A 12,415-nucleotide genomic window follows, 5' to 3' on the forward strand; every position below is an offset into this window, starting at 1 on the left:
TGAAATAAAAAATAATAATGAGAATGAGGAGAAGGGATCTAGAGATGGAGGGAAGGAAAGGGATAGGAAGGGGAATAAAAAGAAAGAAGGTATGTTAAGTATGTGTTACTGCTCCATAAGATGAATGTAAATTTTATGTACTGAAAACATGCACCAAAAACACCCACAAAAACAGTAGCAGATTGAACAGCTTCCTCCTAAGATCAGGAAGAAAACAGGACTATATACTCACCACTTCTATTTAACATTGTTTAGGAGGATTTAACCAGGGCGCTTAGGTAATAGTAAATCAAAATCATCCAGATTGCAAAAAAAGAAGTAAAATTATTTTTGTTTATAGATGGTCTACAAAACACTATTAGAGTTAATAAATGAATTCAAAGTTTAGAATACACTTTTTAAATAATCAGGGTTAGTCTAGAAGCTAAGCAGTGAAGATACAAACGTGGTTAAGAAAGTTCCATTTACAGTAGCATTAAATGGAAGAAAATATATAAAATTCACACACTGTAAATTACAGAACATTATTGACAGAAAGCAAATAAATGCAGAAGACATTCCATGTTTGTAGATGAGAAAAATTTAGTATTGTTAAGATGACATTTCTCCCCAACTTGATAAACTGATGCAGTGATTCTCCATCAGAATCCCAACTGATCCTAAAACTCATGAAAATTCAGAGATCCCCTAGTACCCAAACTAACCTTCTAAAAAGAGCAATTCACATTTCCCAATTTCAAGCCTTTATACCAAACTACAATGGTAAAATACAGTGTGGTATTGACATAATAGAATTGAGTTCCAGATTTAAAACTTATGTTCAGGGATGTTTGTCAAGTATCCCAAAACAGTTCTATAGACAAAAGAATCTGAACATACACAAGGTGCTAAAATAACTGATTACTTGAAAGAGAGTGGTTAGACATTGTCTGTAAAGCTTATACACAAATTAATTTGACATAGACCATAGACCTGAAAGTAAACCATATCACCCTTTTAAAACAGAATAAACCCTTTATAACCTTGAAATAGCTACATTTTTTAGATGACACCAAAAGCATAAGTGATCAAAGAAAATATAAATAGGAATTCATTAAAATTAACAACTTGTACTAACAGTGCCATAAATGAAGTAATGAGAAGGCTTACAAAATGGGAGAAGATATATGCAAATCATATACCTAATAGGGTACTTGTATGAGGATATATCAAGAATTTTTGCAATTTAGGCAGGATGTGGTGGTTGCACTCCTGTAGTCCCAGCACTTGGGAGGCTGAGGCAGGAATATCACTGGATTTGAGGCCAGCCTGAACTGCATAGCAAGGCCAACGCATCTCAACAACAAATAACTCAGTTGCAAAATGAGCAAAGCATTTGAACAGATACTTCTCGAAAGAATGTATTTACATGATCACTAAGCATCTGAAAAGAAGCTAAACATCATCAGTCATCAAGAAACTGCAAATCTAAACCATAAGATACCACATCTTCTCTACTAGAATGACTATAATCAGAAAAATAAGTTCATTGAGAAAAATAAGAAAGATAAAAGTAGAAAATAAGAAAAGTAGAAAAATAAGTTCATGTGGAGAAATTGGAACTCTTTCACATTGCTTGCTGTTGGGAATATGAAGTAGCATAGCTGCTTTAGAAAATGGATTGATACTACCTCAGAATGTTAAACATAGTTAACATGACCCAGAAGTTCTATTCCCAAGTGTATATCCAAGAAAAATGAACATATCTACACAAGAACTTGTTACAGTTAATAGTGTTATTTGCTCATGCACTAGAACACATGAATGGATAAATAAAATGTGGCATATTCATACAATGGAATGTTCATTTACCAAAAAAAGCAAGTAAGTGCTATAATACATACATACCTTAAAAACAGTAGGAGAAAAAAGTTAGATTTAAAAAAAAATTTGATTCCATTTAGATGAAATGTGCAGAACAGGCACATCTATAGACAAAAGGTAGTATAGTGGCTTCCAAGAGTTGGGTGGAGGTACGGGTGTGGGGGTTGAGTATCAGTGGCCAAAGCGTTCCTTTTGGGTGTAAGAAAATGTTCTCAAATTAGATTCTGGTGATAGTGATAAAAACCATTTATATTAGCTCGGTAAATTGTAGGGTGGGTGAATTATGTCTCAGGCAGTGTCTAAAAGCAAAACAAATAGTTGTAACTATACTTAATACAAATCACCTAAATGATCTGTATATTTCACAATCCTGGTTGATAGGATTGATCATTATTTGATTGAAGAACATGTAATACTTGCTTAGTGCTCAGCTGGTAGCTTAGTTGTGTTGCTTTAGATTAGGAGGTGATCTGAATCCCACATTAAACTAAGTTTCAGGTACTGTGTAGATATGTTCAGTGTGTGACGAACTGATTGTTGACAAAGAAGTGAAATACAGTACATTTTATGCCATATGATGTCTAACTTTAAAAAGCAGTAAGCAATGAAAAGTATAGTGTAACTAAGGATTTTCTTGAACTCTGATGGTTATTTCTCATACTTGTTAAGTGTTAAATCTACATCAGAATTACATTATTTTATTTATGATTCATTCTTTAAAAATTTATGTTTAGCTGTTCTTTAGAGACTATTGGCAAGTAACATTCACAAAGATTCTCATGGTTTAAAAGACTTAAAATACTTTGAAAATTGTAACAAACTTCCTGTGTCTTATATTGAAGTATCAGTAGATATGTTCAGATTTTTTGAAGAAATACCTTGGGGATTGTAATATGCTCTCACTCCCTTTTTAATTCCTTTTCACTGTGCCAAAGTGTGTCCTGTTTTCTTAGAGAGCACATGTTTTTCATGATGAAAGTAAATGTATGAATCTATACATTGCAGTAATTAGAAGTAAATTATATGTACTGGTACTTAAAGAATAGTTGAAAGTGTTACTTTGCATTATGATCTTATTTTCTATTATTATAGTCACCTATTTACTAATAGAGCCATGGAAATAAGTGTAAAGTATTACCCACTTAATAAAGTATATCTCCAGTCTGGGAGTTAGCAGCTTCTTGCTTAGTTTTACTGTAGCATTTTGGAACTTTTCAAGCAGTAAAAGATGTTGATGCACATTTTACATTGCAAACATGTTTGAGCATACGGATATTACAACAAAAGATACTGAAATGTTTACACTTAGAACATGCAGCACATTATTTTTAATGCCTTTTTTTAGTGGTCTAGTTTTGACCTATTAATTTCACAACCCACTAAAGGTTTGAGAGCCACAGTTTGTAAAACAATAACCAAGAAACAGAATTATGAATTTGATATAGTATATTCTTTTTGGGTTTTCCTTCATGGTAGTCCTTTCAACATGTGTTTTATGTGTGGAGAAAATAGATCTCACACTAGAAGGGCAAAAATGATCATCAAATGATATTTGAGATTTTTAAATTTTTTTTGAATTTAAGAAAGCATTCTGTCTGAATTGATTTGGCTGTGAACCAGTATATTTGAATGCTTAAGTTTTCCTCAAATAGTTTAGTTTACCTGTGAATTTTGAATGAAACTCATAATTGAAAAACATGAGTAAAATCTACCTAAACTGTAAGTTTACACTCATTTTGCTTTTATACTTTGGTAAAGATAAATTTTAGCCTTATTTAAAATAATTAGACTAACCTCATGTTGTATTTGCTGTTATTTGTCTTTATGCATCTGTGATTTTTACTTTGAAGGGAGGAAATTTTTTATACAAATATTTCACCGAATATTTTTACAGGGACACTTAGTCCGCCTGGATGAACCAGCTTCGGGAGCTGGGCAAGAAGCTCTCCTTAAACAAGAGCAAGCGAAAATCATTCGATTCGAGAGACAAGCAGAAGAGTTCCTCAATGCAGTCTTTTATAGAAAAGGTTGGTTTCAGTGAAGAATGACGTTTACCATCTGCTTGTCTGGTACTAATCTCCTTAAATTCTATATCATTTTAAAAGTTGTTAAAAATACTTTCTTTATTGATGATATACTTTATATTTTTCTGTATTCTTTTGATAAAGTTAAATTGGGGATAGAGTTAAGGCAACTCCTGTCCCCTACCCTTAGCTTTGAAGTGATGGTGAGTTTTAAATAATTAAGAAAATTATTATGAAACTGCAAATGTTAAGTTTCAGGAATTCTATATTTTGTTTAAAATTTTAAAAATACAAAGTTACTGTTTAAATCACTAATAACTATAAAATTTCAGTAATTTCAACCTGAAATTTTATTTGGAGAGAAAACTACGTCTTGAGTTTTTCTGCTGTATCTTTCTCGTTTAAATTTGTGTAAACTTAACATTTCTGTTTTGGGTTTTGTTTTGTTTTTTGTCTGTTTTATTTATTTACTGTTGTTGCTGCTGCTGCTGCTATTATTACTTGCATAATAAGGATTGAACCGAGGGCCTTGCACATGCCTGACAAGCACTTTACCATAGATCTACATCCCCAGATGCCCCACTCCCCCTTTTCCCTCCTTTTTGATGTAGGATCTTGCTGAGTTAACCCAGGCTGGCCTCCCAACTTGCAATCCTCCTCCTCAGCCACCACACCTGGCTACATTTCTTTTAAAGGTAGGGAGGCCTCTCTAGTTACAGTATTTCAGGATTTAGAAATTATTCATGGAAACATTCAGTTCTTTTCTCTATACACAAAGCATAGTTTCCATTAGCCATGAGTAAATTTCCCTTCAGTCCAGTCCAGTGAATAGTCTTTACTTTTCAAAAAATTATTTCTCAATCTAGGTCCAAGATAAAGCTATTAAAAAGATTCTTAAATTTCCTACAAACCCCTGATAATCTTGAATGATCTTAATCTTTAGATGACTCAGTAATCTCATTTTCTTTAATATGTCTTCATATGTTCTAGTTACACTTTCCATTCTTCTGGAAATTCCCTTCCTTCTGAAGTTTGAAGGGTATATTTTGACTGTACCTTGTTTAAAAGTCAGAGTCTAATGAGTTGGTTACATTCAAATAACAGCTGGAGTTCTGCTTAATGTGATGAGTGTTTTCAAAAAACAGTATGAGGTGAAGTATCATACCAAATTAAGGAATGCACAGATTATTGTTGTGGGGCCACATTAAATCTAGGTAAAATCTCATGTTTTAGACTATCCTTACTTAACTACTTGTATCCTCTGATCAGAGTCTCCAGGCTAACTGTATCATTTTAAAGGGCCTTGATTCCAAAATTATGTTCAAAGTAGTCATTTCCTTAGTTTTACCAACATATGATTGTTTTATTAAAGTAATTCATGCTAAAGGTATAAATGACTGGTAGACTAGCTCTATCATTTATTAACTAAATATCTTTATAGCTCCTCTCCTTTGGGATATATACAGTCACTAATCTGGTATGTTATAAAAAGTTTCGTTCTCTGAAAAGTATTCATTATCCCCGATTTACAAAGTGTGATCAAAACATGTAGTGTTTCAATTTTTTAAAGTAATACAGTGAAAAACATTCCCATTAAGCCCTTCAGGATACTCTTGTCCCCCACCCTTAGCTTTTGTATTTATGTGTGAGATAAATACACATTTATCTCATTGTTGATGCCACTTTCTGAGTTAGTTCTGGAAGTTCTCTTTTGCAAATGTCTTCAGTTGCTCTCTTATGGTTGCCTGGATGTCCTGAACTGATTGAGAACATTTACCTTTAACTTTAAGGAAAAGCCAAAGTTGCATGGTCTCAGATCCATGAATAAGGCTGGCCTTGAGCTCCTTTTGTAGCCCAGGCTGGTCTCAACTGTCAGTGATCCTCCTGCCTCAGTCTCCCAAGTACCACCATGCCCAGCTCTTCCTGGCTTTTTCAAGGTGATTGCTACCTATTTAGAATATCAATCCCTGGTGTTTACACCTAGGGAGGTATTTGGGTGCATTTGTTTAGTCTTTTGTCTTGAGGTCTGGCCCACAGCAAATACATCTCCATTCACAATGTATCTTGTCTCTCATGGTAGCTCCTCGAGGGCCTGGCCCTGTCTTTCCATTTAACTCAGCTGCCTATAACACTGAGATTATACTGTGCACCACGGCACTGTAGTACTGGATGTGCTTGACAAAGTGTTTCGGATTGGTGAGTCCTGAGCCGCAACACTTCCAACCCAGAATGGGAGAAAGAGAGCAACTTCACTACTGAATAAACACCACACTATCCAAGGAAGCTGTCTGCCTACACTCCATAGTTTTTTTAAAGCATACCTTTCCATTAGGTGGCACTTGGCAGCAGCATTCACTGTATTTTGTAATCACACTTTATAAAGACAGTCACAGAAGAGGACTTCTAGAACTGGCTCAGAGAGTACCAAGAATGATGGGATAAGTGTTTTCAAGTCAAGGAAGACTAATGGCAATTTGTCTTTTACTGTAGTAATTATTTTTTAATTAAACATTTGCCCTATGTTCCGATCATATTGCATATGTGGAACAATCACTTCTCATCCTTTCTCAGCCCCCTCCCCTTTGTTTTTGTTTGTTTGTTTTTTTCATGTATCCCAGGCTGGCCTCTGACTCTGGCAGTCCTCCTGCCTTAGCTTCCTGAGGGCTGGAATTATAAGCATGTGCTGTCTGGCCTATTCTTTCTTAAGGCATTGTTAAATAAGGTCATTCATAAGCAGATTTCTACAGAGAAATTCTGTCTTCTCTCCTAGTACCATCCTTTAGTGATAGAGAAATACAGTAATTTAAAGTTTGCTCGTAAACTCTTGTTAGAAGTTAAACTTTTAGAGATGTAACCATTGGGGAGGTAAGGACCTTGGAATTGGTCTCAAGGTAGGATTTTTTTTTTTTTAATGACATTTTACATTTATTAAAGATGAGAAAAGAAGTATGCCCCTAGAGAGTGAGTGCAGACCAGCTAAAGGTAGAAAAAGAAGTACACCCTGCAGAATGCAGAACAGGCCACTGAAAGAACTTACAGTGGCCACAAGGTTAATGGCTGCTGTCTTTTGTATCCTCCCTTCCAATGTCAAATCTAGGCTGTCATATAAAAAACCTATTTGATTTCGTGCCAGAAGAATTGAAGATAGCTTTCTCTGATTGGGCCCAGGTGCAGGCTTGGACACATGTGTCCTGGATTTCTCTGACTGATAGGTCATGCCCACTTTCCCATCTAGCTGGCCATGCTCTAATCTCCTGCCTCATTTCTCCCGAGAGACAAATTCTCATAGTTCTTTATGGGTTGCTGAGGGTGCAGTGGTCTCTGTTTTCATATAACTACTGCCAGCTGAAATGGGCTATAGGCCTTACCTACTAGTGATTATGTTCTCTGCAACTGCCTTGGGATGTTGTGGCTTACCAGCTGGCCTGCAAAAAAACTGTCAAAAGACAGTGAAAAAAAGAGTTAGTATCCATATTTAAAGAGCTGTTGAGCTGCATGTTCAGCCAGGCTTGGTAAATTTGTCCAAAGTTGTGGACTGCAGTCTCAGTCACCATTTGAAACCTTAAATGGATAAACTTTACTGTTAGTTGGGAATGTAGAGCCCAGATAAGAGAAGGACCAGGTCAGAATTATTTTCTGGTCTGTCTGAAATGGTGCAGTATGATGGATGTAGCTATTGTGATTTCTGTACTTTCTGTGGAGAAAAAAGTATGTCAGAGAGAGAGATTAGACTACCAAGAGCCTGAGACTGGTGGCCTTACCTAGCAAGGTTACCCACAGTATGGATCTGAGTAAAAACAATAGTCCTGATACAGGTGCCCATTTAAGTTGTAGTGGATTAAAAGTCATTAGTGATTCTACTTAGCTGCACTTGGAGGAGTACTGGAGTCTTGCTTTTTGAAGAGGAGCCCCAGGTCTTCCAGAGGTTCACAGGAGTGGGTGGTCTTTTTTCTTCAGGGGAACCTGAATTTTTCCTCCTGGTTCACGTTGCCAAAACTATGTTATCAGGGATTTGGGGTACCATAGGGCTCTTCTAGAAATTCTGATGTTCTTATCCTAAACAAAGAATTATTCAGGATGAGTACAAAAGGTAACAATGTTTTACATTTATTAAAGGCAAGAAAAAGATACGTTTTGCAGAGCGAGTGCAGGCCACGGAAAGGGTAGATTTTTTTGAGACGAAAATCTTCTGAAATTTTAAGTAACTTGTTGATACACTAGCATGAGATGCTAAACAAAAAAGAACTATTTCCTTAAAATAGGAAAATTCCCTTTCCCTTGCTTTATATATAAACGTTGTGGGTTTTAGTTGCTTTAATGATCCTTTTGGAAGTATCACAAAGACGGACATTTATAGTCTTCAAATGAATATCAAAAATGATCTAAATCCAGGGAAATGACAATAGTCTGAAGAAAATACTTAGTTTTTATAAATGTAGGTTGAGTATCCCTTGTCTGAAATGCGTGAGACGGGACGGGAATATAGCTCAGTGGAATCATTCCTGTCTCACAAGCAGGAGGTCCCAAGTTCAATTCCCAGTACCTACCTACCTACCTAAATACATACATACATACATACATGAGACTACAAGTATTTTTGATGTCAAGAGTTTTTCAGATTTTGGAATATTGACATAGACTTCAGTTGAACATCCATTATTTAAAAATGTAAACCTTTTTGAGTGTCATGTCAGCACTGAAAAAGTGGATTTCAGAGTATTTTGGATTTCACATTTTTCAGATTAGGGATAGTCAACCTTTAATTCAGATGTTTGGATTTAGCCCTTGGTATCCAAGTATTACATATTTCAAGTAATCATGTGCAGATGTTTTGGACAGCCAAATAGACATGATGCAATAAAAGTAGGCTTTTATAATATAGATTGTATAACATTCTAGCTTACGAATAATACAGGATACCATCTTAATTCAGTCTTTAACTTGTCACTGTTTAAAGAATTTATACTTTTCTGAAAGTTAGATTTCATTTTAAAATATACCAGTGGTTGATATAATACTTTTTCTGTAGTTTTATTCTGATTTGATTTGTTGCTTTTGTTTGATTTAGTTGTACACGATTCCCTAGGTCTAGATATGTTTATCAAATTTGTTTCTTAAGAAAAGAATTAATGCATTCAAGAAACTTTCAAAAGATAAACAAATTTAAATAGTAGAGATGTCATTCATAAACTGAATGTTTTGTCTTATGATTGTATTACTCATTCAGCAGAGAGGCAAGGTAATACTGGTCATTTCAAAGTAGCAGTTTAGGGTCTTTGTACTAAAATCTTTCACTTACTTACCATAAAGTTCTTTAATGCTACTTATTAATAGAAAACATAGATATCTTATAAATCAGTTTCATTTTGCATCCTGTTTAGAAATTTTCTTCTTTATTACATAGTATCCAATATTCCCAGGGGGAAGGGTACCACTAACACATTAAAATTTTATATAATATTTCGTATGGGAATTGTGTGCTTTATAGGAAAAAAATGGATCTAACTAGAAAGTTTAATAACTATTAATGGGAAAATTCATTGGGTAGAGGTACATATTTAAACAGCAACATAGCTAAAATGTTTGCTAAAACATTTGAGAAATTATTGTTAGTGATTGCTGGAACTTCTCAATCTCACTCAGTTGAATACCTTTGTTCATAAACCATCCAGATTCTAATATAAACACATCTTTATTAAAGAGGAAATAAAGGATTATAAATATTTCTTAGTAGTAGAGAAACATTATTATTGACAGATTAATTCTCATTAAACTCTAGAGAATTAAAATACTATAACTTTATGAGTATCTTCTGGTACTGAATGTTGACCTTTTGGCTTTTGTGGGGAAAAAAAAAAAGGATATATTACTAAGAGTCTTGTGAAGTTTTGTTAATTTTCTTATTGCAAACATCTTAGATTTTAAGTAATAATAAAACTCAATTGTGAAACTTTGTAAATCAACTTAAGTTCCTCACAGCTCCAAAATACTGTGGATGTTTGCCTTTTATAGCTATTTTTTTTTTAAAGCCAAGAAAGTGAGGTTTTCTGAGAAATATCTTAAAGGACTGAGCACATGGTGGGGAATTAAGGGCACAGTACAGCATTAAAATAGGAGGAAGAGTTTTAATTGAGTTTTATCAGTAACCATCTACAACTTCATGGAGGTCATTTACTCTTTAGATCACATTTTTTCACCTTATAACAAAGTACTATATTTGACTGTTGGTTTTTTGTTTGGTTTGATTTGGGGTTTTTTGAGACAGAGTCTCCTCCCTACATAGTTTAGGCTGGCCCTGAGCTCACTTTGTACCCCAGGCAGGTCTCAAACTCACAAGGATCTTCCTGCTTCAGCCTCCTGAGTGATGGAATTACAGGTGTGCGCCACCAGGCCCGGCTTGCCTGTTGTTTTTATTATTCACATAAATCAGTTGCATACTTTACCCCAGGCCAGACTAGGCATACAAAAGTAAATAGATAATAGTCTTTGCCCCTAGGAAGCTTCATCTCTGATAGACTACTGCGGTAATTAGAAAAATGTGTGAAAACGATATTTGTACAAACCATTTTTCTTTTCATCTTAGCCTATTTGAATTTGAAGGTTTCCTTTGGTTTTATATGTTTATGAGTTCATGTAGTCTTTATTTTAAACTTAGCATTGACTGATAAGTGTTTATTTCCTTACTTTCTTGGCTGGTCAGTTAATAGTTAGAAAAAATTTATGGAGCTAGGCACAGAGGCACATGTCTGTAATCCCATCTACTGGAGAGGCTGAGGCAGGAGGATCACAAGCTTAAGCCCAGTCTAGAAATGAAAAGGGGGGATGTGCGCGGGTATAATAGAGTGCTCTTGGGTTGATCTTCAGTACAGCTTTTAAAAAAAAAAAAACCAAATGTGTGGTTTTTCTTCAGCTTTTGAGATGGGGCATTTAAACTCTAGCCCAGGGATTCAAAAATTGTTCCCAGACTAAGCAGCATCTAGTAGCTTGATAGAAATGCCAATTCTTGAGCCTACTCTAAAACTATTAAATCAGAAACTCTGAGCATAGGACCCAGCAATCTGTTTTTAAAAGCTTCCAAAATAATTCTGATAAACAAAGTGTGATGACTGTTGTCCTAGCCTATCATAGATCTTAAAATTATCTCTTTTTATGATCTTGTTATGACATCTGTCTTTAACAGGCAGTAAATTAAGTAGTCATGAACTCAGTAACCCATTCTTCAAAAATTTAGGAGGAAATGGTTGAGGTAAAATATAGGGGAAACCTGATGTGACTGTAGTTGGTGAAAGCGGGGAGTACCTATTTTATAAGAGAAGGGCTTAGAGGTTTCTATATCAGGTAAGTAATTCTTGTCCATAAGTTACATACTGTGTATTATCCTTTTATTTAATTTTGTAATATAAGGGGAGAGATGTTTAGAATATTTTAATGAAAAGTTTCAGAGATCTTGAACTCTAAAGCCTAGAGATTGAAAATACAAATCAAATGAGGATAATTTTAGGATATTGCTTTCTAAAAATAATGAAATTTTATGTTTTCTTGAAAGGTGGTTTTTTTTGTTTGTTTTTTTAAGTACATTGTCCCACTTTAAAAGTAAATAAATCTTTGTTTACAGACAGTCCCTGGGTCTCCGACCCCAATATTCCCCTAGTGGCCCGTGAGATCATGCAGCGAATGATCCAACAATTTGCTGCTGAATATACCTCAAAAAATAGCTCTACTCAGGACCCCAGCCAGCCCAATAGCACAAAGAACCAAAGCCTGCCGAAACCATCTCCAGTCACCACCTCTCCCACGGCTGCAACTACTCAGAACCCTGTGCTCAGCAAACTTCTCATGGCTGACCAAGACTCACCTCTGGACCTTACTGTCAGAAAGTCTCAGTCAGAACCTAGTGAACAAGGTATGGTTTAATGTTATGGTCTCCTGTTTCCAATCAGAAACTTTTAATTTGGGGAGAAAAAAGTATTAGCAAATAGGGCACCAGTAGCAATCACAGGATTAAAAACTAACATGAGGGGCTAGGGATTTAGCTCAGTGGCACAGCGCCCTCCTGGCAAGTGCGAAGTCGTGAGTTCGATTCCTGGTACTGGGAAAAAATAAAAATAAAATAAAAACTAACATGATTCTAGTCACATGTGGCAATCCTCACAGCTACTCGGGAGGCTGAGTCAGGAGGATCACATGCACCCGGGGTTTGAGGCCAGCCTGGGCAACACAGCAAGATCATGTATCTTCAAAAGAAAGAAAAAAGAGAAGGGGGATGGAGACCCTAGTGTAATTCCTAAATTATTTCTGTCTGTGCAATGATGGAAAAGTACAGATAGAGTCGTTAAACCTTACCCATCAGTAGTTAATGCCATGACTGTTGTGTTCCACCCAGGGAAGTCAGGTAGTTAATTGTTACTAATCTTTACATTCCATGATATTAATATGAGCATTTTGCATTTTCCAAAATATTATGTCCATTTTTTAAAAAAATTATGAAAAAATAAGTTTCTCTCTTTATTCTCAATGTTCTAGAATTA

The 12,415-nt window shown here is 35.2% G+C and overlaps 1 protein-coding gene across 9 annotated transcripts in view; it reads left to right on the plus strand.

Annotated features, from left to right (window-relative positions):
• Positions 1–12,415, plus strand: part of LOC102020146 (ligand-dependent corepressor) — a 155,706-nt gene that overhangs the window by 97,927 nt on the left and 45,364 nt on the right. For 8 of the 9 annotated variants that reach the window (XM_013506199.1, XM_013506200.1, XM_005407592.2 and 5 more), the window contains 2 exons: positions 3,758–3,890; positions 11,503–11,790. In XM_013506199.1, coding sequence (XP_013361653.1) covers positions 11,553–11,790 — 238 coding nt within the window. In that variant the 5' untranslated portion in view covers positions 3,758–3,890; positions 11,503–11,552. The remainder of the gene's footprint in view (positions 1–3,757; positions 3,891–11,502; positions 11,791–12,415) is intronic. The other variant, XM_005407589.2, reaches the window with a different exon arrangement.

The sequence above is a fragment of the Chinchilla lanigera genome, unplaced genomic scaffold (genome assembly GCF_000276665.1).
Source record: "Chinchilla lanigera isolate Chin_1 unplaced genomic scaffold, ChiLan1.0 scaffold00106, whole genome shotgun sequence".
NCBI lineage: Eukaryota > Metazoa > Chordata > Mammalia > Rodentia > Chinchillidae > Chinchilla > Chinchilla lanigera.